Here is a 25,790-nt window from a genome sequence, read left to right as displayed (position 1 = left end):
TTGCACTACTCTGGGGAGTGGGATTGGCTTTCTTGGGGCCATTGGCCCCTTTAAGGCTAGGCCCCAGGAGCATCAGGATGTATGTTAGTGTCCTGATGCCCCTGAGTTAATTTACCTACAACTATTAATGACTGGTCTACCTTTGGAGAGTGCCACGGTCGGCCTCACTCACCCCATGAAATTTCTGGCGTCTGGCATTCTGGTTCCTTTAGATGTGCAGGCGCACCAGGTTGCACCTTAAAGATTGGCAGGAAACTGCCACAGCACCAGAAGATGATGTCATCCCTGCCTGGGCATTTAAAACTCAACCACATTCCCAGCTAGCACCTCAGCAACAGGTCCCGTACCATGTCTTGCCTGCAGTGCGTGTTGCTGCTTTACCTTGCCTCATTCCAGCCTCTCCTCGTTCCTGACCTCTCCTGCCCTGCTGTGCTTCATACTCTCCTGCCCGACTTCCCCGCTTGACCTCTGCCTGGTTTCTGATTTCGCTTGACCCGCCACCTGCCTTGACCTCTGCCTGGATTCTGATTTCGCTTGACCCGCCACCTGCCTTGACCTCTGCCTGGATTCTGATTTCGCCTGTCCCGCCACCTGCCTTGACCTCTGCCTGGATACTGACTTTGCCTAACCCACCACCTGCCTTGACCTCTGCCTGGATACTGACTTTGCCTGACACCCACCTGCCTTAACCTCTGCCTGGATTCTGATTTTGCCTGACCGCCACCTGCCTTGACCTCTGCCTGGATTCTGATTTTTCCTGACCCGCCACCTGCCTTGATCTCTGCCTGGATTCTGATTTTTCCTGACCCGCCACCTGCCTTGACCTCTGCCTGGATTCTGATTTTTCCTGACCCGCCACCTGCCTTGACCTCTGCCTGGATACTGACTTTGCCTAACCCGCCACCTGCCTTGACCCCTGCCTGGATTCTGATTTTTCCTGACCGCCACCTGCCATGACCTCTGCCTGGATTCTGATTTCGCTTGACCCGCCACCTGCCTTGACCTCTGCCTGGATACTGACTTCGCCTGTTAGCTGCCTGTCCTGACTTTCACTGTGCTCTGATTCCGCCATGCGTGCTGTCCTGATTCCTCGCTTAAGTCCTGCTGGTCTTCAAAACCAAGGGCTCAATTTGTGGGGGAAAGAGGCCGGTAAAAGTGAAGCCTAGCTTATTACCAGCCTGAGCATGTCTGCTTGCTGTCGGCATGAGCCTGAGTTCCCTGCCGGGTTGTATCTATCTTACCACAGCCAGAGGACTCTCACTCCGTGACACAGCTCTTGAGTTGTAGCTAACGTCAAATCAAATAACATGTCTTGCAAATTTTTCAGTAAGGCACATTATTTGATTTGCATAGTTTAGGGTAATCGGCTCATTTAAATACATGTGGTGCCAGGGCTTGAATGACAATGATTTTATTAGTGGTTTGACTGCTATGTTTGCTTGTTTTACTTTAATTCTTTTCTGGGTGTAGAGGAATTCAGTAATTAGTTGTTTTCACAAATTTGTTTATGTATTAGTGCTGTGTACATTGCAGGTTAATTAAATTACCAGTGTACTGTGATCAGACTTGAGGTACTCTCAGAACTGGAAAGACATGCAATCTGCTTCATAAAGGTAGTTCTGCCATTTTGAGCCTATGGAGTAAACTTTTCATAAATCAAGCCCATGTTGTATCGATTCCAGTGCAGTTTGCACACTTGTGTGAACAGCACCAAGTATATACAATGAAAGCTGTGAATTGAGACCTCCATTAGACCATCTGTTCCTGGTTTATAACGGTCTGCCATCATCACTATGTTACTATGACATCTGGTCATCATATACAAATTTCACACACACACACACATTACTGAGCTGTAAAACCAAGTTTGACAGGAACGAGGCTGCTCTTAACTTACCAGAGCACCTTTTGGTAAGTAGCACTTTTCATTTCTTACGAGCACTCTTGCTTTTGTAAAGAGAAATGTTGGCGTTTCCTTTCTCCGAGCAGTAGCAGGGTCCACAGGTAAAGCAGTTTGTGGCAGCAGGTTGTGGTCTGGTCATAGTGCAGCTAGGAGAGGCAACACCGCAACCAACTTCAATTTTAGTATGGTATGCACTACTAAAAAAAAAAAAAAATCCGAGATGCTGCTACCAAATCACATTGCACTTCTATCCTGGTGCAAGTGACTTGAGAAGCACTCTACTGTGGTGGGTAGACGTGAAGGGTAAATAAATAGAAATAGTTAATCCTTCTGTTTTTTTTAGAAACATCACAGCCTTATGTGTGTCCCCCAAGATGTGGACTAAGATATATTTTTCTTGCATTTGTTAAGTTAGGGGAGATTTCCTTATTGTGGTTCCTTTATTTACATGATACCTTTCATTTATTGTAAATGAATAGATCAAAATAAAATTTAAATTGAATATGTAATTTTTAAAAATGGAAAGAGTGACAAACAACTGATCATCTGTTTCAGATTTGAACTCTGACAGTATCAAGTGCAAGTAGATTCAGATCTAAATATTCTAAGTAGGAAAACTGTTCAGCTGACAAAAATATTCTTTTGTGTCTCATTGCTTAACTCGATGATTATTAAGTAAAATAAGTGGAGCTATTACATTGAATGATATGTTTTTATTACTCAATTTTCATGTTTTTTGGCTCGAGCGTGGGTAATAATAAAGTGTGCATAAATAAATTAGAATTTTTTTTTTTGTTTCAAAGTTAAAATTACACATGAAAGGGTGGATTTTATAATCTCTGCGCATATGTCCAGGCAGTGCGCGCAAGTGGTGGGGGGAAGAGGACTTTTGCAATTTCCATGCGGTTACGCATTCAGGCTTTCCCCAGTTCCCTTCCAGTCTACACCAAGTAAGGAGTGGACTGGGAGGGAACTTACCTAAGCCCCTGCCTAACCTTCCTTCCCCTTCCCTTCCCTTCCCCTCTCCTCTCCTCTCCTCCCCACCCCCTAATCCCTACCAATTTTTTTTTTTTTTAGGTTTGTTGCAGAACTTACTTCAGGTCCCCAGGCTGAAGTAAGTTGCGCTGGCCGGTGCGCGAGTCTTCAGGACGGTGATCCATGGCATTGTCTCGGCCCGCGGCCTGGCAGCTGTGCGCGTACCGGGGTTTAAGCCCGTGGCCAGGCCTCTTTGAATATGTGCCCAGCGCCCGTAAACCCCTTTACGCACGCTGGGCCTTTAATCTATAGATAGGGACCTTCATTTTCGTTTTTTTATTGTTCTTTATTTTTTCCTGGGAGTTTATCAGGGTTTAGTTTATTGGTTTTTCTATACCGTCACATGGGCAATGCCATCGCAACGGTTTACACTTACATTAAAATAGAGAAATGCAATAATATCATAAAAGATATTGTGACTAGAGCAAAAACAGGAGAAAATCAGTTGAAAAAATTGGCAAATATCCGAGTTTATTTTTGTGGACAGAAGCCGGGATAATAAAACATTATTAAGCAGAACCTCCCCCATCCCCTGCCTAGCATGTCCCTCTCACCCCCCTCCCCACTGCTCACACTGCAGCAGGATTTACCCTTGTTGGCAGCTCCAAGGCTTCTCCTCTGTCCTTCAGCAGCATTGCTTACTGAGGCTCCCTTGCTCTGCAGCACTGCACGGCTGCTTTTCTGCAGGGCCAGGGAAACCTGCCAGGAGATGCTTCTGGTCAACAGGGCCTGCTCCAGATGCATTCGTGGCACCAGACAGCAGGCACGTTGGCTGCTTAGGGGGTGAGAAGGCAGGTCTTGAAACATGGCATGGGCGGCAGTTAAACACAGCATGCGTTCAGCTTTTTAATCAGCCTAAAATTAGGGTGAAAATTGGTTTAAACTGAAGACAAAGGAGTCTATGTATAGAGAACAAGGTTGATCATCTCCTTTTTGCCTTTGTTTGACTAGTAGACTGGACTTTCCTGGTGGTTTCTGAAGCGTTCATCACGTGATAAAGATAAGAGTTTCTAAATAAATTTTCCCTGCTCTTTTACTTGGAGTACATTTGTTTAGAAGCAATACTAGAACATTTTGTTTTAAACAAGGGGATATGTGATGAGGTGAAGGATTTCATAATAAAGTATTTGGTTCTTTGAACTTTTTCTAATGCAGGTGGTAGATAACGAAGATGTAGCTTGAATGATGCACTTGATGGAAATGGAGGTCTTGGAGAAAAGGCACACATATACATGGATATGTGTGGGCCGATGTGTACAATCTAGTAGTAAAAGAAAATGTTAACTGTTATTAATCATGTATAGATCTAGTATTGATAAGAATTTACTATCACCCAAAATGTTTGTACAATTTGAAATTAGAAGATTGCTCGCTCTTCTTTTTTTTTTTTTTTTTCCAATGTTTTGATTTGTGTCCTCTTTGCCTAGTGGGCTTTTGTGGCAAAATTATTTTTTCGACTTCATAAATATCACAGTTGGAAGTCTTTTTGTTTGAATCTTGGTGGGGTTTTTTTTTGGGTTTTTTTTTTTTTTTGGAAGAATATTTAAAATTATTTTTGTTGGGATGTTTTATGTTTTTGGGTGTCTGTGGTTTGTGTATTTGTATATGGGCCCTGATTGTTCTCTGATGTAGTTGATTTGGTTAATAAATGTGTGAATTTTAATTTTGGCTTTATTTAATTGAAATATGAGTGTATTTTGAGTTTGATGAACTTGATTAAAATTTAGGTTGAATTTAGAATTTGCATTTTTTTTTAATGTATGTATGTTTTTTTGATAATGCATACAGGGGAACTTAATTTTTGTAATTCTACTCCCCAAAAGAGATGCATTGCAATGGCACTGATATGAACAGGAATTATCTTCCTCCCAAGATGAGTATTGTCATGGAGTGCAAACTGATAAATCTCGTGACTTACTGTCTTGAAGATCTTCCTAAACTGCCTGGCAACCAATGGTCAGCCATTTGTTCCGCTAGCTCCTTTGCTTTTGCAATCCTGTGAAGAGTTTCTCTGACTCTGTTCTCTGGGAATATTTCCAACTTAGAAACAAGATGGATTCATGCTCAAAGTAATAACGATTGATTGTTTCATAAACTCTACTAATTATAAAAATATGTTAATCATACCTTAAAATGAAGCACAAAGAGATCCAATAGATTTTAACATTTTTCTTATGTGAAGGAAACAGAAAACAACGGATAGACTGAGATGGTGGTGGAGGCTTTTTGTTTAAAATGTTTTTTTTTAAAGGTAATCGAAGAACTCTATTAGCAGCTGTGTGTGAGATATGGCTGCTGGCCATCAACGTCATACCTGGAAACTATATTTTGTCTTCATTCTTGTAGCCAGTGCAGCAAGCTCTCTTCTGGCACGTAGACAGATGCTTCACATGGCATGGAGTGTTTCTTTAATGACTTGGAAACCAGTATTCCATTTCTAGCAGCTTAGAACCTTGCTGAGTTGTGCTTCAAATTACGATAATTATATGCTTCTAATTTAGTAGGGGCCGGCACTGTTAACTTGCCCAGCAGGCAAGACTCATCTGCGAGAATTGACCAGCAGATGGTTTGCCAAAACAATAGTTATGTCCTTAACAACTTGACAAAATGTGGGTATTGCAACCTTTTAGTGTTTGCAAAATTTTTTTTAATATTCTTTCACAATTTAGGAGTTAGACTGAACATTTGTGTAAACCTTTCCTTAAAAATACATGTGCAAATATCTGGACCACATGGTAATGAACCGAAAAAAAAAGAATTGAATTAGGGTGTTAACTCCTTGCAATAAAAACAATGTCTATGCAGAATGGGCATGTGTGAGTTATCATCATGGATTTCTATTAGACATTACTGCAAACAAAGGAAGTTACTGCAGAGAATTTTTGGGTGCTGAACATAATCACAGCGATTTGCTAACAAAACAATTATATGATCTACCCGTAGCATGTCATTAGTGTGTGCGTGTATATATAGAGATGCAACAGCCATCCTTTTTAGAGTCAGAATTTAAGATGTAACTATTTTCTTACTTAGATTTTTTTTTATTTGGCTGGATTCCTTGGAAATAACTCTGTAGAAAGAAAAATAAATATGTTATAGGTTAATATTACAATGGCAGCATTGTACAAAGTAAGGTAGAGATAATTTCCAAAGCGGCCTCAGGTGAAATCTAATGGGAAACAATTTCAAACTGGTCTGAGTTCCTTTGCAAGAAAAATGTCTTAGATAAACATCTGATCCATGTTATGCTACCTTGTGCTGTTTTTAACAAGCAAGTTTTACTTCTTTTTTTTTTTTTTTTTCTTTTTCTCAGCAAGTAAGTTTGCATTGGCTTTTTCCCTTTAGAAAAGCATTATGTTGCTTCCATATCAATAGCTATTTCAGGTTTATTAAATTACTATTGCTTTTTCTGCTTACCTTCTGTACAACTGCTTACCTTCTGTACAACTGTGCTGAAGTGGTAGTGCAAAAGATATAAATCCTCAATAGATAACACAAATACATAAAATTATCCTGAATTCAAAACTGCAGAAACAGATCTAGTTCAGTGAATTTTTCTTAAATTATTCATTTGGAGCAAATGAAAATGTTTGGTTAAGTAGACTACTTCAATAAACTGGAACTGCTTCTGTTGGATGATTCTGGCTGTGTCAGAAGTCGATATATTAAGTGTCATACCATAGCAAGAGCTCTCAGAAGTGACAGGTATGTGATTGTGATGGATTTTGCTTCCTTTTAACGTGCCTTTGCATTTTGCCCTTTTTGTCAGGAAAGCTCCCACCTACCTGCATCCCTCCTTTTGGCGCAACACAAAGACAGATCGGCACAGCTGGAGATTCAGCTAGAAAAACCCAAACAAATAAAACCTATAACATTTTCTACTGGCATCAAAATGGTAAGGTTAACTTTCATATTCCTTTTCTTACTGATTGCACACAAAGCAAACCTTGATATGTAAAGCTGACCAGTGTCAAAGGTGTAAAAAGCATTTTCCTAGCATGTAAACAAATGGACTCAGGACCAGTGGGTCTGTGCTCCCCTGCCAGTAGATGGAGACAGAGCAAGCTGATGTCACAGTATACATAACCTTGTAGTGACCCCAGCCTGCCAGTATTCTCCGTCTCCAGCAGATGGTGGACGTGCATCTCCCTATGGAGATTGAGCTTTTTGAAAGGAGAAATTCTAAATTCAGGAAAAGAAAGCCCCACTCTTGCTGTGATACCTAAAGGTCCTTCCCCCAGTTGAGAATTCCTGAGGCGACTTCCATGATCCCTCAGAGGCGTGCCTTGGTCCAGTAGCTGGGTTTCCCGGCATGGACTTAGCTGCTAGTCCAGCTGAAAAGAGGTGGGTGCAGGAGGCCAAGTACAGCGGTGACAGCAGATGCCCTCTTCCCCCCCCCCCCCCCGCAGCCAGAGACAATCTCTGTACTCAACCAGTAAGTGCTGAGCTCAGGTAAGTTTAAATTTAAAAAAAAAAAAAAGAGAGTTTTACCTGAATCAGAGACAGAGGGGTTTCACGACTTCCTCTGATCTCCGTTCTCAGCGTGCCATGCCGACGTTTGTTCCTGCTCCCATTGGGGTTGGGGAACTGGGCAGCCTGGGGGTTGAGTGGCCCCCAGTGGGCTAGATCCTGCACTTAGGCTTTTTTTCTTGCACGCTGCGTGGTAGGCCATGGCGGCCATTTTAGCGCACTCTTGGGCGTGTTCTGCTGCCCTCTATAGGGCAGTCGTCCGCTTCCCCCATTTCTGTCCAGTTGGACCCTTAGCCGATGGCTCCTCTCTCTTCCAGTCCTATGCTTAAGTGCCGGGGCTTGCCCCGGCTCCCTGCGGGTGTCCCCGACAGGAATTCGTATGGTACTGATGATGTTGATCTCAGCCTTCATTCTATCTAAAACAGACTACTGTAACGCCTTGCTCGTAGGCTTACCCAAAAGCACGCTGCAACCGCTGCAATTACTACAAAATGCAGCTGCACGGATCCTTACAACCCCCCTCAGAAGCAACCACATAACCCCTGTACTCAAACACCTCTATTGCTTACCAGTCACTGCGAGAATATCATACAAAACTTACACTAATCCACAAAGCCCTACACAACCAAAATATGCAATGGTTCACAGAACACCTCAGCTTTCACAACACAAGCAGACCCACAAGACAGCAACATAGAGCAACACTACTCACTCCATCACCTAAACAATTTAAACTATGCTCCACCAAAGCTTGGGCCCTATCATTAGCGGGGCCCACGCTATGGAACAACCTCCCATCCTCCCTTCGGCAAGAATCATGCTCTAAAAAATTTAAACAAAACTTGAAAACCCACCTCTTCAAGCAAGCATACACCTAACATCTCATTCTTATGCCCTCTGACTTATGACTTTCTGACTTTATTCTTGTAAATACTTATATTGTTATTAGTATCATTCGTCCCATATTATTGTAATTATGCACTTTTTCCAGTTCTGTTGTAATTTTAATTTAAATGTAATATTATGCATACTGTTCTCTGTTTCACTGTAAAGCTCTTTTAGCTGCATTCTGTTTATTGTAAACCGATGAGATGTTCCCAACGTTCTTCGGTATATAAAAGCTTCTAAATAAATAAATAAATCTGCTGGCAGTTTCTCGAAATGTGAAGGTTCCTCGCTTCTACAGTCACAGGAGAAATCCATGGTCCCTGGGAATAGATGCTCTCATACAGGTCTGACTGAAAGACAGATTGTTTTATGCCTTTCATCTGTCTCCCTTGCTGGGCAGGATAATTTGCAAGATTGAAGGCCACAGGGGACTAGTACTCCTGGTGGCATTGGACTGGCCCTGGCATCCGTGGTATACAGATTTGCGACAACTCCTGGTGAAAGCCCCCCTTTGTCTTCTGCCACTCATGGATCTGCTTCAGCAGGGACTGGTTCTTCACGAGGATCCGACTCTATTCTGTTTTAGTTTGGCCCTTGAGAGAGCTTGCCTGTTAAAGCGAGGTTATTGCTCTGTGGTGATTGCCACCTTACTCTGTACTCACTAGGTCTCCATTTCATTGGCTTATGTGCGGGTTTGGAGAGTTTTTGAGGCCTGGTGTGAGGAGTGGGGTGTTCTTCCTTATTCAGTTAAGATCCTGCTCATTCTGGATTTTTTGCAGGATGGATTGAATAAAGGCTTGACCCTGAATTCCTTGAAGGTGCAGGTTGCGGCTCTTGCCTGTTTCTGAGGCCTGGTAAATGGTGCTTCCTTGTCGCATCCTGACGTGGCTCTTTTTTTTTTTTTTTTTTTGAAGGGAGTGAAGCACCTTAGGCCTCCCTTTAGGCTACCGGTTCCATTGTGGAGTCTTAATTTGGTGCTGGATGTTTTGGCGGGCTTTACGTTCCAACCACTGTGTAGCCTTTCCTTACGGTTGTTGACTTTGAAGACTGTGTTCCTGTTGGCTGTATGTTCTGTGCGTCTGATTTCTGAGCTGCAGGTCTTGTCTTGCCTAGAACTGTTCCTTCAGGTGACTCCGGGGGCGTTACAACTGCGTACTGTTCCATCCTTCTTTCCCAAGGTAGTCTCTGGCTTTCGTTTGAATCAGTCCATCACCTTGCCATCCCTGGATAAGGTCAGGGATGCAGAGGAGTTTAGCCTTTTGCACTCCTTGGATGTTAAACGTCTTGTCTTGTGCGGTATCTGGAGGTCTCTTGAGTCTTTTCGAAAGACAGATCGCCTGTTTGTTCTCCTTGGCGGGAGTAAGAGGATGTTCCAGCTTTGTGGGCTAGCATAACTCATTGGGTTAAGGAGATGGTCACGACCTCGTATGTGGATGCTGGAAAGCCATTGCCTACTCTGGTTAGGGCTCATTCCACTAGGGCTCAAGCAGAGGTTATGGGCAGAGGTTAGTCTATTGTCTCCCATTGATATCTGCCAAGCTGCAACATGGTCCTGCTTATTCACTTTTTCCAGGTTTTATTGTCTGGATGTGCAGGCCCGAGAGGATGTAGCCTTTGCATGTGCAGTGCTGACTGGAGCATGGGCAGCTGCCCACCCTGTTGAGGCATAGCTTTGGTACATCCCACTGATCCTGAGTCTGTCTACATGCTAGGAAATGGAGAAATTACTTACCTGATAATTTTGTTTTCCTTAGTGTAGACAGATGGACTCAGCTTCCCGCTCCCGGCTGCTCTGAGTGTGTCAATAGTCGTCCTGTGGGGCTCTGGGTCCCAAGGGATTTATAGTAAATGTTCATCCAATCCCAAGCTTGGGGTACCTAGAATCTTATGTGAGTTCAGTGTTTGGTTGAGTAAAGTTCTGGTTATCTGTTTTTAATCAAGTTTTTTGCTAGTCTGTCTACAGTTACTTTGGAAGAGCACACCGGCAGGCTGGGGTCACTGCAGGGTTATGTATACTGAGACATCAGCTTGCTCTGTCTCCATCTGCTGGCAGGGAGCGTCTGTCTACACTAAGGAAAATGAAATCATCAGTTAAGTAATTTCTCCAATGTTTCATAAGTCAAAAAATGGTATCAGAAACTTTACGATGCTTTAAATGATAATCTGCAATCTTTGCCTGCAGTGGGCTATAGAAAGACTCATATTGGGAGTTTTCCACTTCAAATCATTTACCATTTCCACCTGAAAAAAATACCAGTTCTACTCAATGAAAACTAATTCACCTCAGTGCTCATATATGTTAAGTACCTTTTGGTTTTCATATCAGGTAAAAACAGCCTCTTTAAAATCTTCAGTTTCTCCAACGTGGATCTTTTGTAATGAAATGCTCCTAATCCTGACCTGACATTTCCGGTGTTTCGGCAGCTAGTACCTTCGTCAAGGGTCAAAATATCTGTTTACATGTAAAATACAGGAGACTGCTAGTCCTAGGTAAACAGATATTTTGACCCTTGACGAAGGTACTAGCTGCCGAAACACCGGAAATGTCAGGTCAGGATTAGGAGCATTTCATTACAAAAGATCCACGTTGGAGAAACTGAAGATTTTAGAGAGGCTTTTTCCTGATAATATGAAAATGAAAAGGTACTAAGATATATGGACATTGAGGTGAATTAATTTTCATTGAGTAGAATTGTTTTTTTGCGAGTAGGTTGGTAGAGGATTTGAAGTGGGGTGCTTCCTATATGATTCTCATTGTGGGCAAAAGATTGCAGATTATCATTTAAAGCACTGTGACATATGCTTTTACGCCTTTGATGTTGGTTAGCTTTCTGAATACAAAGTGAGGTGCTGGCTTACATTTAAAGTTCTCAAAAATATGCAAATTATACTTCCATCAAATATTTAGAATATTTTTATTACCAAAACTGGCTCATACAATGATAGGAAAAGACCTCAGAACTTGGACAAATCTAGTCAATAAGACTTAAGAACTTGTTCTACACAATTCAGTCATCGGTCATAAAAACCTCCAATCTTCCTTTTATTCACTTGCAATCAATATATTTCTTTTAATTTTTCCTTATATGTAAAAACTTATCTCATGGTAATGTCCATTCTAGTCCACAAATTGTTTGTGTATTGCCAGTGTTGGCCAGCATTTCGCCAGCAAGGCTTCTTCAGGGCATAAATTATTGTTGAAAATCCAGCGTCATCTTACTCCTGGAGCTCAACTCTCTGACTCTGACTTGTTGAACCCTGAAGAAGTCTTGTCGGTGAAACGCTGGCCAACAACGGTAATACATAAACAACTTGTGGACTAGAATGGACATTATCATGAGAGAAGTTTTTATATATCAGGAAAAATTTAAAAAATATATATTTTTTCAATTGAATCAAAAGAAAGTTGGAGGTTTTTATGGCCAGTGATTGAATTGTGTAGAGCAAGTTCTTAAGTCTTATTGACTAGATTTGCCCAAGTTCTGAGGTCTTTTCCTCGTTTTCACATGATTGCATGATCCAGTTTTGGTAACAAAAATATTCTAAATATTTGGTGGAAGTATAATTTGCATATTTTGAGTTCTAAATTAACTTTCACTGGCTTGCTTTTTTCTTTTTTTTACATTTAAAGTTGATACATTTGAAAATATTGAAACAGCTGGCTAACCTTTCTTTAATAATCACCATGTGGTGGTCTTTTTGTAAGACTGTTTTTTTGCAAGAGATTGGGTTTAGAATGAATATCGATAGACATGGTTGTTTGTTACTGTGGCTCCTAGTGGAACTCCTCTAAGGTGCAGTATTAATTATCTAGACATGGTGGTTCTTGCTTGCTGTAAGAAAGAAAATGATTGTGAAAGAATTTTTTTTTTGTTTGTTTGTTTTTAAATAGAAGCACATGCTCAAGCATCAGGCTTACCCTTGACCCTCAGGTCCCATCACAGTCATTTTTCTGTCCATTGGGACCTTACTTGAGAGGGGGAAGTCAAATGGCTGGATGTGGGATCTCAGTCCCTGCATCTTCTGCTGTAATGGATGACTGGAAAGTATTTTATGTCATGGTCTTCATGAATGTACGTTAAAACTTCTATACACCAGATAGGTTCTGCATTAGTTTCCAACATTTTCCTGCTTAACATCTACATACAAGCTCTTACAGAAACTTCGGAGCCATGGGAAACTCAGGTCCTGCCGAATCACAGTTGATGGTTTATCTTTGAAAATTAGCTTAAATAGTCCCATGGACCCTGCAGCTGCTATTTGGGCGGGCAGGAGGGGATGAAGTGGAAGGAGCCCGTGGACTTCTGAAAAAGCCATGTACACTAAACTCACCCCCAGGAATGCCTCTCTTTAAACTGACAAAATCCATTTGCTGCAGAAGCTCAAACCTACTTTTAGCCAGGCAGAGGAACACTCTTTTCAGACGAGCTATTTTACCTAGTTAAATAATTATTTACTGGGGTAAATGGCTTTGAAAATTAGAGGGTAATTTCAGCAGCCTGGGTATGGCTAACATACGCCCAGATTTTAGAAACAGACTTGCGCATGTAGTTCCATTTTAAAAATTCTTGGGATGCACCGGCACGTGTGTACACATGCTCTCAGGAAGTTATACCTGCTCCCGAGCCGTTGTCACATTCTGCATCTACATTTACGCATAGGGATGATAACTTTCAAACAACGGTATGTAGTGACATAAATAAATGAGCATATTTGCTCTATTATTTTATAATTCACGTATATGATATGTGCACATTTTGTAAAATATGCATAATTCTACTCCGCAACATATGTGCTTATGTAGGCTTACACACAAATAAATGCAATGCAAGGAAACCACATATATCAATGGATTGAATGTGCATACTTTACCCACCTATTTTAATATATACAGGCATAAATTTGTGCGTGAAGTAAATTAGTACCTACTCGCATATGTCCCGATTTACACGTATAAGTCAGCCAATTTTAAAACATGCACATATCGAGGAAATGAATCAGTTTTACCAATTAGTCCACCAGGTCACCTTCTCCAAGTCATTGAGACGTTCCTGGTGCTTCAGCCCCCATTCCACGCAGACTTCCCACCCTGTCAGTACTATAGAGATGTGCATTCGTTTTTCCCGAATAAGGCAATTTCAACGAAATTGCCTAACTCCTGATAGTGTGCACTAACCCGATAATCAGGGCGCCTCCCCCCCCCCCCAAAAAAAAACAAAACCCGAACCGTGGGAAAACTAAATTCCAGCAGGGGGCCCCCCCCCCCCCCCCCCCCCCGAAACGAAGCCTGACATGATATCAAAACCCGAAGCACATTTCTATTTAATATCACATCAGATGATGAGCCGATGTAAAAATGTGTGAGTACGTTGGAAAATGAATGTGCATAAGTGTCTTTTAAAATGGCAACTTGCATACGTAACTGTTAGCTCCACCCCAGATCGCCCCTTTTTTACTGGCGTATATGTGTGCATGAAAATGAAAATTTTCACGTATGTGCAACTTTTAGAAAATCCGGAATACGCGAGTAGAGGCCACTTGCATGCGTAATATGCTAGATTTTACGTGCACAGCGTTTTGAAAATTCACCTTACACTTTTGAAACTAAAAAAATGAGTAAATGCTTGCTCCGCTCCCTGGAAAGCCTAACGAGAGTGCAGGGAGGAGTAAGCATGTAATTGTTACATGCTTAACACTTCTGTGCACAATCCCCCGGTTCATTTTCAAAAGCCGACTTACACACACAGACTTAGGGTTTATGTAGGCAGATCCTTTTGAAAATTGCTCCCTTAATTTTTTTAATGGTCAATTTCCATGTGACTTATTTGTGAGGCTTCCTGGCCCATAGGTACAGGGCCCTGTAGAATGTGCTGTGAATCTGCTTTTGCACTGGAACAAGAAAAAGTAATTGCACACGAGATTCTTATGGTCTCTGTCTGTACTGCATTAGCTCGTCATAGGTCACGTAGCAAAAGGTTTATTCTGATTGATCTGGATTTTAGATTTAATTCCTTGCCTTTCCAAATCCAAGTTCAGCGCAAGTTACAAATTCAGGTACAATTAGTCGTTTTCATTTGGTTCCTTACTTCAGACAATTTAGAAGAATGACTGGAAGAAGAAATCTATAGAGAGGCTGCGTTAAATCAATAATTTATGTTAATAAATCCCTGTGTTTGAGTACAACTTTTAATGCTCCAGTACTATATTGCTTTAATAAAAAAAAGAGCCAAACCACGTGCGATATGAGTTAGACTTTATTCACTAATAAAGCTGTGCAATAAATCATCTCGGTTCTCCCAGGGTTTTCCTGTTACCTGTTTCCATTTCCTTTTGTAACTTGGTTGTGAAGGTAGCACTCTAATTTTCACTTAGGAATAATGTATCTTCTGGGAGCTCAAATATGCATTTCAAAAGAATGTGTGCTTGGTTTCTACTTGTGGTTTAATGTAATGCTCTAATAAAGGTTATACAGCTGGGTTATATTCTAGAATGGGGAAGCCGGTGCCAAGGTAGGTTCCCTTGTCTCTTGACTGCATCTAAGGCTACAGCCTTGCACCCGGGCAGCCATCCAATCCCTCTCTCAGCTTTTTAACTTACATTGAATTAGGGCACCAGCCAGACTTGGGAGTCTAATACACCGGGTATTGAAGAGAGAAAAAGGTGTGTAGGGTTTTGTTTTCTTTTTTTTAATTTGCACCATTTGATTTACTGAATAAAGATAATGTTTGAAGGCAATAAGGAAAAGGACTATGCTTTGGAGTAAGGTCTGTATTTTACTGTTTATATTTATGTTCATTTTAGGAAGTCATTGAATCATAACCAATAACTGATCGACTTGGCTCTTGCCTGGCTTTGCTTATAGTGTGAAAGACAATGGGGTCGAATTTAAAAGGAGCGCACAGTTCACGGCTCGCACACATGGACGCGCCGATTTGATAGCATGCACGTGCTCAAGGGTGGGTAGTGTGCGCGGGGGGGGGGGGAGGTGAATTTTCCCTAAATACGCTCGGCGACGCAATCGGGCCTCCCCCAGTTTCCTCTCAGCCCGCTCCGATTAAGGAGCGGACTGGGAGGAAACTTCCCTGACTCCTTGCCTAACCTTCCTTCTCTTTCCCCTCTCCATCCTGACCCCTAACACCTGCCTAGCTATCCCAATTTTTTTTTCTACTTACTGCTCCTTTGGAGCAGAAGCAAGTTATGAGTGCTGGCCAGCTACTGGTACGCTTGCTTCTCCGGGACAGCGTACAATGGCGTACAATGGCGTACAATGGCCATGCGTGTAAACCCCGTGCCTGTGGGCCTTTGAAAATTTGGGCAAATGTGTGCAGCTGTGGTAGACAGCTGAAAGGCAGTTAATAGAACCTGGATGGATAAAAAGAGTGCTTGAATTGACATGGAGAAGTCCATGAATTAAACTTGGTCAGATTGGCAGGGACGTCTCAAGAGCCTTGAGAGAATGCGGAACCTCTAGAGGAAAAGAGTGCCTCCTGAGCTTCTTGTGAGTGTGGATTGATGAGGTCTCTGGCTCCAAGACTGCTGCTAGTTTAATTTTTGTGAGTCATGTATTAATGTTGCAGAAAAGTTCATGCATACACGGTAAAACATACAGACAAATGAATGAATTAGCACGAATTTGAAACTTGTGAGTAGTAGCGGCAGTTGTCAGAGCCTGAAGTCTGTGATTTGTTTGTAAATTGCAAACTGGCTCTAACGCAACCATTCTTCTGTAAATGTTAATGCTAAAATAAGATTGAAATGCTTCCACTTAAAAGCATAAAATGTTTCAAGGATTCTCTTGATTTCAGACCTGTCTGTGTAGCACGGATTTAAATGAATTGCATCTTAGCCTTGCCCATATTTAAACAGTTTTCTTCGCACGTTTTCTAAATTAGTGATGCATCCTAGTCTCAGAAGAGATTTTCCTTGTTCTTTTAAACTTCCTTTGAGAAACTTCTGGTGAGAATTATAGCTGATAAATTACCTATGTAGAATATCTGTAAAGTTCATTGCATGAGATCACATTGTTGGTGCCTCTGGACAGCGGGTATCAGAGCTGCATAAATCCTGGCTACCATGAAACCTAGAAGTTATTATTTATTTATTTATTTAGAGCTTTTTTTATACCGGTATTCATGGGTACATCATATCGGTTTACAGAGAACTTAATGAAAGTTAGCTTATTGCACCCGGGATTTGCTGCTGCTGCTCCTGCCTAATGCACACGGTCATGACTTATTTTGCCAGTGAAAAGCTAGTTGCAGGGGTCGGGAGCTTGGTCAGATGTGAGACCTCACTGTGTCCTTATATCTACTGATCCCTGGACTCTTTCTTCCCCCTTCCTCCACAATCCTCCCTGGCAGACAGGAGTGGCACTTCATAATACATCAGCCTCCTTTGGCCAGTATCTTACAAGATAGGCCATATGGTGTTCTGGTCGCCGCATCTCAAAAAAGATATAATTACGATGGAGAAGGTACAGAGAAGGGCTACCAAAATGATAAGGGGAATGGAACAACTCCCCTATGAGGAAAGACTAAAGAGGTTAGGACTTTTCAGCTTGGAGAAGAGACGACTGAGGGGGGATATGATAGAGGTGTTTAAAATCATGAGAGGTCTAGAATGGGTAGATGTGAATCGGTTATTTACTCTTTCAGATAGTAGAAAGACTAGGGGGCACTCCATGAAGTTAGCATGGGGCACATTTAAAACTAATCGGAGAAAGTTCTTTTTTACTCAACGCACAATTAAACTCTGGAATTTGTTGCCAGAGAATGTGGTTAGTGCAGTTAGTATAGCTGTGTTTAAAAAAGGATTGGATAAGTTCTTGGAGGAGAAGTCCATTACCTGCTATTAAGTTCACTTAGAGAATAGCCACTGCCATTAGCAATGGTTACATGGAATATACTTCGTTTTTGGGTACTTGCCAGGTTCTTAAGGCCTGGATTGGCCACTGTTGGAAACAGGATGCTGGGCTTGATGGACCCTTGGTCTGACCCAGTATGGCATTTTCTTATGTTCTTATGTTCTGTCATCACGTTTCTATATACAACTGTATGATGTGCCATCATCTTGGAGGACCAAGGTTATGGCACATATAGCATCACGTATTCAAACAGACTGTACCTGGCTGGTAGAGGAAGCTAATGCAGTTATGAAGGTCACTGTCCTACTACTAATCAGGAAGTAAAGATGGGTTTCAGTGGATTGGAGGGAGGGGTCATGTGTGATTGTCATGGAGTACTGCACTGGGGGGAGATAGGGCATTTGAGCAGTAGGGTAGGTACATGAGGAAAATGAACTGGAGAAGTGAGAGTGCATGGTAGGGAGATCTGGAAGGGTGGATGAATGTAATGGGGCTTGGGGCATGAGTGCTTCAGATAGGGGGACTGGGCTGGTGAGTGTGTCAAGAGGATATCAAAGGCGGGGAGAAGGGGATTAGGTGGGGGAGAATGCATGGGGGTTTTAGAGAACAAGTGTTGATATCCATCACGGTGCCTAAATGTTGGAAGCGAGCTGCTTCTAGATCTGTCCAGGCACGGTGAGTATGCATCTTCAGCAGTAATAAAAACTCACTTTCCACCCCTTTGCCTTTGTGCTTTTGCTTGGTGAGTAACTTTCTCTTCCAAAGTGATCTGTTTTGTCTGCGGTTCACTTCATGAAAACAGAAGGCTTCTGTAATGATGCGCATTGTGCTGAGGGTATGACTTGTTCTGTACCAGAGACTAATTGTTTGAAGGAAAATGTTATGATGTGTTGCAATCTATCACCATTAGCAGGGAAAGGTATGCCTGGCTTGGCACACTTTTGATGTTTGCATGTGCCAGAACACATAATTTTTAATGTTATTAGATAATTGGTCATATAATTCTAACAGGAGTTATTTAGACATAACTGCTTAGAAGTTGTAAACCACAAAACAAGTTGAACAAGTTACCAATTATAAAACCAGCATCAAGGAAGATTTAGTTTAAAAGAGAAAGTTTAACATTTTTAAAATATAAGCTGTTTGATGCTCTTATAACCTGTGAATGGTTTTTGGACATCGGTGGAGTCCTGCAAAAAATCACAAATTATTTTTTTTAATATTGTTTAAAAACTTTCACCCATGCTGACTGTTTTCTCTTCCATGACCACACTGACTCTTTTCTCTCCTGAGTATCAGGGAAGTCTCTTGGACTTGAACTCGCATTTTCTCTTCTCGTGAGGCAAGAGAAGGAGTTCTCCAGGCCGGAGTTCATCACAGTGACACACGAGCCTAAGTGTATGTTGGCTGTTTTTACAATTGCCACTGTAACAGCCACCACAACGATCTTTTTTTTTTTTTTTTCAGGCAGCCATATTTTTTTTAAAAACTAAGTATTTTTGGAAAAATTTAGCTTTCACTTTTCCAAAAGGCACCTTAACTATCATCATCCTTTTTATTCCAACAAATCAGCTCAAGACTTGTTATAGCAGGTCAACGTTTGCATTCATGACATCTCTGTAAATAAAATACAAGGCACACTGTTACAGCAGGTCAATGTCTGTAGGGCAACGGGAAGTGTCCTAGCAGAGCACCTGCATAATCTGGTTGAATTATCTATTGGTGTATAGACAAGTGGAAACCTGTTTAAAAAAACAAAAACACATAATTGATTTTTTTTTTTTTGTTTAATTTTATTCCATAGTTTTTCTCTCTGCTGTAGGGGATGGGGAGTCTGCAGTGGGGATCTATGTCCTTGCACTTTCTTTGTTTCTGGGGAGGAAATCCACCAGCCCGCTCATAAGCTTAGATCCCAAAGTGAGGATCCTGTAGCATACGCTCATTTTCTCACAGACCAAAGAGTTGGGATTCTGCTCTCTGCTGACTGCATGACACAGGAATCTGAATGCATTGTGACTGTTTATTTATTTATTATTTTTTTAATATCCACTGCTGTAAAGCTGTTGCACAGACCATTTTTTAAATTTTTTTTTTAACAAACCTCCCCAACTATGTTTTGATAAAACCTATGGCATTTACTGTTTCAAAAGCTAACATATATCTGTAAGGTAACTGGAAGAGCCCTAACAAAGCATTAATAGAAACATGGAATATGATGGCAGTTAAGGGCTGCTTCCTTATGTAATGCTATAGACTAGAGGTGGATAACCTATGACTTGCAGTAGTTCTTCATCTGGCCTGCGGTGATGAGAACGTCATTTCTGGCCGGAAGTAATTTTGGGAGGACAGAAGTGATAACTCCGTCAGATCTCAGAGATATCTCTGCTTCTGCACTTCAGATATCAGTTTCCCACACCATCTCTCCTACCCATGTTCTTCAGATTTTATGGATGCTCTTTTAATCATATTGTGAAAATTAACATTTAACCCGTGTGTGAATTCTAATAGAAGACTAACATTAAAATTCAATAGACCCTGAGGATAGTATATTTTATATTGATATTTGTAGAGGATAATAGTAAGATTTCATAAGACCTTGGGGGTCTGAATAGGAACTTGAACCATTTTTAAAGTTTTTTTTTTATAAGCGACCAAAATACCACTGCCTCGTTGTGTTAGCACGGGCTGAAAGACTACACAATAATCATATGCTCATAACAGATTAAATAAAATTGTATCTCTATCATTTAACCAAGCTTCAGTCAAACATAGGAAATTTTCTTGCACACTGAACACGTTTACTAAAACAATGGACATTGACGTGAAGTCAATGAGGTGTATATTGTTAACATTCCTTCTAGTTTTTCTATGCCACCAGCATAAATCACCATTTTTACCTTGACCAGTTTTCACAGCAATGGGGAATATGTCCATTTCCAAAAGTGGACACACTGGGGAAAACTGACTGACTGTTGCTCAGTAGTGCATGGCTCAGAGGAAGGTATCTTTGAAAGATGCTAAAGAAACAGGGGAGTTAGCGAGGTTCTCATAAAAGCAAAAGTATCTTATGTGCTTATAAGTAAAGAACAGATTGAGTAAATATTCCAAATTATCTCTGTTAACTGCTAGAAAGATTGTAGGTACAAATAAACAATGTGCTTTGAAATGGCTGTATGTTAATGCCAGAAGTCTAAAAAAGTAATATGTAAGAGTTACAATATATAGCACTGAACGAAGAGGTAGATATAATTGGAATTTTTTAACCCTATTGCACCTTTGAAAATTGAAGACCATTGAAAAGCTGCCGATTCCCACTGGAAATCAGTGGTGCCTACAAATAGCTTACTGAATTTCCAGAGAGTGGCATAGTCCACTATATTTATAGAAGCATTCTGGATATGTTTTTTAAAAGTGTTCATTCATTTTATTTATTTAAATTGTCATGTTAATTTTATGTTTGTGTATCTTTTGTTTTATATTGTTTTATTGTACTGAATTATAGAAGTTAGCATTGTATACTGCGCTGAACACATTTTGGAAAGTCACAGAATATAAGAAATGCTAAATAAATCTCAGGAAGGATAACGAAAGGGATAGTGCTATGTGAGGGTTCAAATTATATCATAATAATAGAGAGGATCAGCTTGGTGGAGGGGAAGTAGGGAGTGGTGCTTTATATTAAGAATGGCATAGAATCTATCAGGTTATTCTAGATGCACAGTATAATCTTTATGGGTGGAAATTCCATGTGTGAAGGGGAAGAGTATAGTGGTGAGGGTATACTGTTGTCTACCTGGCCAAAATGAACAGACAGACAATGAAATGCTAACACAAATTAGGGAAGTTAACAAATTTGACAGCACAATAATAGGAGTTTTCTAGGGAGGCAAAGTTTCTAGATTTTATTTTTCTCACAGGACAAGCAGGATGGTAGTCCTCACATATGGGTGACATCAAGATGGAGCCCAATCACGGACAACTTCTGTCAAAGTTTCCAGAACTTTGACTGGCCCCTACTGGGCATGCCCAGCATGGCACTAACCCTGCAACCAGCAAGGGTCCCCCCTTCAGTGCAGCAGTAGCTTCGCGGTTAAGGAGCTCTGAAGAGATTCCTGACATGAATTTTCCTCACGGAATTACTAAAAGTTAAATTACCCCACAGGGGTCCCTCCTCTACCTTTTATTAGTCCACGGTACTCCGGTAAGTTTTTACCCGTTTCCCGTCAATTACCATCGGGTTTGGCCCTCGTGGCCTACTGACCGTCGACCGTACTGCAGCTAAATTTTTGCCATGGTGTCGGGGTTTCGTCTGTGCCCTGACTGTACCCGCACCATGTCTATCACAGACCCCCATAAAGTCTGTGTAATGTGTCTAGGAAGCGAGCACGATGTCTTGACCTGCACCAAATGTGCCCTAATGACACCGAAGGGTCGCAAGGCCAGAATGGAGAAGATGGAACTTCTCTTCCGTGCTCAAACCCCGACTCTATCCATTGCATCGACGTCGTCTGAACCGGTACCGTCGACTTCGCGCCAGCATCGACCACCGACCGGTGACCGACCGGCATAAACGACTTCTTGGCCATCGACACCCTCTACTCCCCCTCAGGTTTGAGGGGATCGCAGGGAGAAACATCGCCATCGACACCGTAAGACTCGGACCATCAAGGGAGCGAAATCTTCAATCTCGCCATCATCCGAGCTGCTGTCGAAGAAGCCCCGTCCAGGAAAGGCACAGACCATTCCTGCGACCGGGTCTCCAAGGCAACCCTCACCCGATCGGGGATCGGGAGCCGCGACTCCGCCTTTAACGGTGGTCCCTCCGGCTATGCCTCTGCCTCCTTCTTCTGTTCCGGAGCTGGGGCTACTTGCTCCAGGTCTCCGAGAAGAACTGGACCGGATGGTTCAGGAGGCCATCGGCAAGGTGATGCAACGTCTTCAGGTTCCTCCAGCACCGGCACAGACTGTGGAACCGATCATCGACCCGATTCCGGCAGCGCTGGCACCGCTGCTATCCAGGATGAAGCCCTAATGGCCGCCTTTCCATCGATGGATCCCGGGTCTCCGATGGCTCCGATGCTCTCCCCACTGACAGCATCATCGGGAGGAGAAACACCGTTCCGCATTCCTCCATCCGGAGTTATGCCTCAGCCATCCATGCCTATACGTTCCTCGCCACCGATCCAACCATCGGTGCCGATACATCCATCAGCACCACCGAGCCATCCATCGATGCCTATACCGGTGCCTCCGATAATTCCTTCGATTCCTTCGGACCCTAGACCAGGACCTTCAGGTATCCAACCACCCTGTCCCCCTCTACTTCCTAGAGGGAAGGGTGTTGATCCTTATGATACCTGGGGAGATGATACCTCATCAAACACCGATGACTTACCTTCACCACTGTCACCCACTGAAAGTGTTCTCCTCCAGAGGACCTCTCATTTATAAATTTTGTGAAGGAAATGGCTGAATTGGTTCCTTTTCAATTGCAGACGGAATAGGATGATAGACACCAGATGATGGAGTTGCTCCAATTCCTGGATGCCCCCAAAGTAATAACTTCTATTCCCATCCATCAGGTCATTCTTGATCGCCTCAAGAAGACCTGGGAAAATCCAGTACACAGGAAAGCTGACACTACTTATTTAGTACAGTCAGCCCCAGGTTTTCAGAAGTCATAGTTTGATCACCACTCTGTCGTGGTAGAGTCTACACAAAAGAGGGCAAAAAGGTCAAAACCTCACTTGTCTCTTCCTCCTGGCAAGGAAGAGAAATTCCTAGACAACATTAGTCGCAGAGTATTCCAAGGGGCCATGCTCATCACCCGAATTGCCGCCTATCAGCTTTATATGACCCAATATAACAGGATCATTTTTAAGCAGATACAGGACTTCTCAGACTCCCTGCCTCAGCAATTCCAAGAACAATTACAAACCCTTGTAAGCAAAGGTTTTGAGGCAGGCAAACATGAGATTAGAACATCTTATGACGTTTTTGACACCTCTACCAGAGTGTCTGCAGCTGCTATTTCGGCGAGATGGTAGGCCTGGCTCAAGTCTTCTGACCTTCGCCCAGAAATGCAAGACCGATTGTCCAACCTACCTTGTGTGGGAGATAATCTGTTCTGCAAACAGATCCAACGCACGGTGGCAGAATTAAAAGACTATCATGAGACCCTAAAACAGCTCTCTTTGATACCTTCCGACTTCTCTCAAAGCAGCCCTTTAGAAAGGACCCTAAGAAGTCGTTCTACCGTCCAAGGAAGTCCTACCCGCCACCAGCCAGATCCCGTGCTACGAGACCTTATCAAAAACCGCAGTCTTGCCAAACCCGAAAACAAAAACCTCAAACAGCTCCCCAGCCAGGGCCTGCTTCAGGTTTTTGACTTCCACTTAGAGAGCAGCAGCCAGATTCCTCTGTCGCACATACCAGTGGGAGTTCGACTGTGCCACTTCCACAGCAGGTGGCATTCAATCACTCTGACCAATGGGTATTGGCAATCATTGCTCAGGGTTACCATCTGAACTTTTTTGCCCTGCTACCGGACTCCCCACCTCTACAGACGTGGAGAACATCCGATCACTCCATTCTTCTGGATCAAGAGTTCTCCCTCATTCTCCAGTCAAGAGCAATGGAACCCGTTCCACACTCTCAACAAGGCCTAGGGTTCTATTCCCGGTACTTCCTAATCCCCAAAAAATCTGGAGGCGACTGTCCTATTCTAGATCTACGGGCCATCAACAAGTACCTACAGCGAGAAAAGTTCAAGATGGTTACCTTGGGCTCGCTTCTACCTCTTATACAAAGAGGAGACTGGCTCTGCTCTCTGGACCTCCAGGACGCATACACCCATATTGCGATGAGCTGGATTTATCGCAAATACCTGAGATTCCTAGTAGGCCTCAAGCACTATCAATACCGAGTGCTTCCATTCGGCCTAGCGTCTGTACCACGAGTCTTTACAAAATGCCTCGTAGTCGTAGCAGCATTCCTCAAGACACAGGGTGTTCACATCTACCCCTATCTGGATGACTGGTTAATCAGGGCTCCCACTCAGCAAGCTGCTCTGTCATCCCTCAATCTAACTTTGCACACTCTAATTTCATTAGGATTTCTAGTCAATTATGACAAATCCTACTTGGTCCCATCTCAATCCTGATCTTTCATTGGGGCAGACTTGGACACCTTGCAGGCAAAGGCTTTCCTGCCTCGACAATGAGCACTGACTCTCGCGTCACTTGCTCACCAGCTGCAGTCTCAACATGCTGCGACTGCACGCCAATTTCTTGTCCTCCTGGGACACATTGCATCCTCGGTCCATGTCATACCAATGGCCCGCTTGGCCATGAGACTCATGCACTGGACTCTGAAAGGTCTGAGGTCTCAATGGACTCAAGCTATTCAGCCTCTGTCGGCCATTGTCCACGTCACCGACTCACTCCGTCTGTCCCTCGCCTGGTGGAAAAATCAGGCCAATCTCCTCCAGGGATTACCCTTCCAGGTTCCGAATCCTCAAATCATTCTCACCACAAAAATTTCCATCCTCTGGTGGGGAGCCCACGTAGCCGATCTGCAGACACAAGGCTCTTGGTCTCCACAGGAAGCCAAACACCAAATAAATTTCCTGGAGCTTCGAGCAATAAGATATGCTCTCAGGACCTTTCAGGATCGCCTGTCAAATCAGGTCATCCTAATTCAGGTGGACAACCAGGTGGCCATGTGGTACATCAACAAGCAGGGAGGTATAGGCTCCTTCCTTCTGTGTCAGGAAGCTGCGTAGATATGGGCGGAAGCCCTCTCCCATTTGATGTACCTCAGGGCCACCTACTTGCCAGGAGTGAACAATGTGCTGGCAGACAAGCTGAGTTGCGTCTTTCAACCGCACAAGTGGTCTCTCAACCCCTCAGTAGCGAATGCTATCTTCCAACGATGGGGATATCCTCAGATAGACCTCTTTGCGTCCCCTCAGAACTGCAAAGTGGACAACTACTGCTCCCTCATTCGCAGCGAACACTTTCAGCCCAGAGAAGCATTCTGCCTCTCATGGGCAACTGGTCTGCTCTATGCATTCCCTCCAATTCCTCTTCTCCCGAAGACTCTCATGAAGTTAGGTCAGGACAAGGGAACCATGATCCTGGTAGCGCCTCACTGGCCATGCCAAGTGTGGTTTCCAATACTTCAGGATCTCTCCATCCGCAGGCACATTCCCTTGGGACAGGACCAGCTCCTGATCACTCAAAACGACGGGTGCCTAAGCCATCCCAATCTTCAAGCCTTGTCCCTGACTGCATGGATGTTGAAAGGTTAATCCTTCAGCCACTTAACCTTTCAGATCCAGTTTCCTGTGTCTTGATTGCTTTGCGAAAGCCTTCCACGAGAAAATCTTACTCTTACAAATGGAAAAGGTTCACGTCATGGTGCTCTTCTCAGTCCCTTGACCCCTTTTCCTGTCCAATCCCGAAGTTTCTGGAATCTCTCTGGCATCTATCAGTCAGGTCTTAAGACATCTTCCATTAGAATGCATGTCAGTGCGGTAGCCGCCTTCCATAAAGGTGTCGGGGATGTCCCTTTATCAGTGCAACACCTTGTAACACGCTTTTTGAAGGGCTTGCTCCACATCAAGCCTCC

General features: G+C 42.9%; 1 protein-coding gene across 1 annotated transcript in view; it reads left to right on the top strand.

Moving 5' to 3' along the window:
- The window catches only part of MNAT1 (MNAT1 component of CDK activating kinase), a 317,645-nt gene that overhangs the window by 205,888 nt on the left and 85,967 nt on the right, over window positions 1–25,790 (top strand). Inside the window, exon 6 of the mRNA XM_029597428.1 lies at window positions 6,708–6,833. Coding sequence (XP_029453288.1) covers window positions 6,708–6,833 — 126 coding nt within the window. The remainder of the gene's footprint in view (window positions 1–6,707; window positions 6,834–25,790) is intronic.

This window comes from Rhinatrema bivittatum, chromosome 4 (genome assembly GCF_901001135.1).
Source record: "Rhinatrema bivittatum chromosome 4, aRhiBiv1.1, whole genome shotgun sequence".
Taxonomy (NCBI): Eukaryota; Metazoa; Chordata; class Amphibia; order Gymnophiona; family Rhinatrematidae; genus Rhinatrema; species Rhinatrema bivittatum.
The sequence above is the reverse complement of the archived record's forward strand: the minus strand, read 5'-3'. Positions and strand labels throughout refer to the sequence as shown.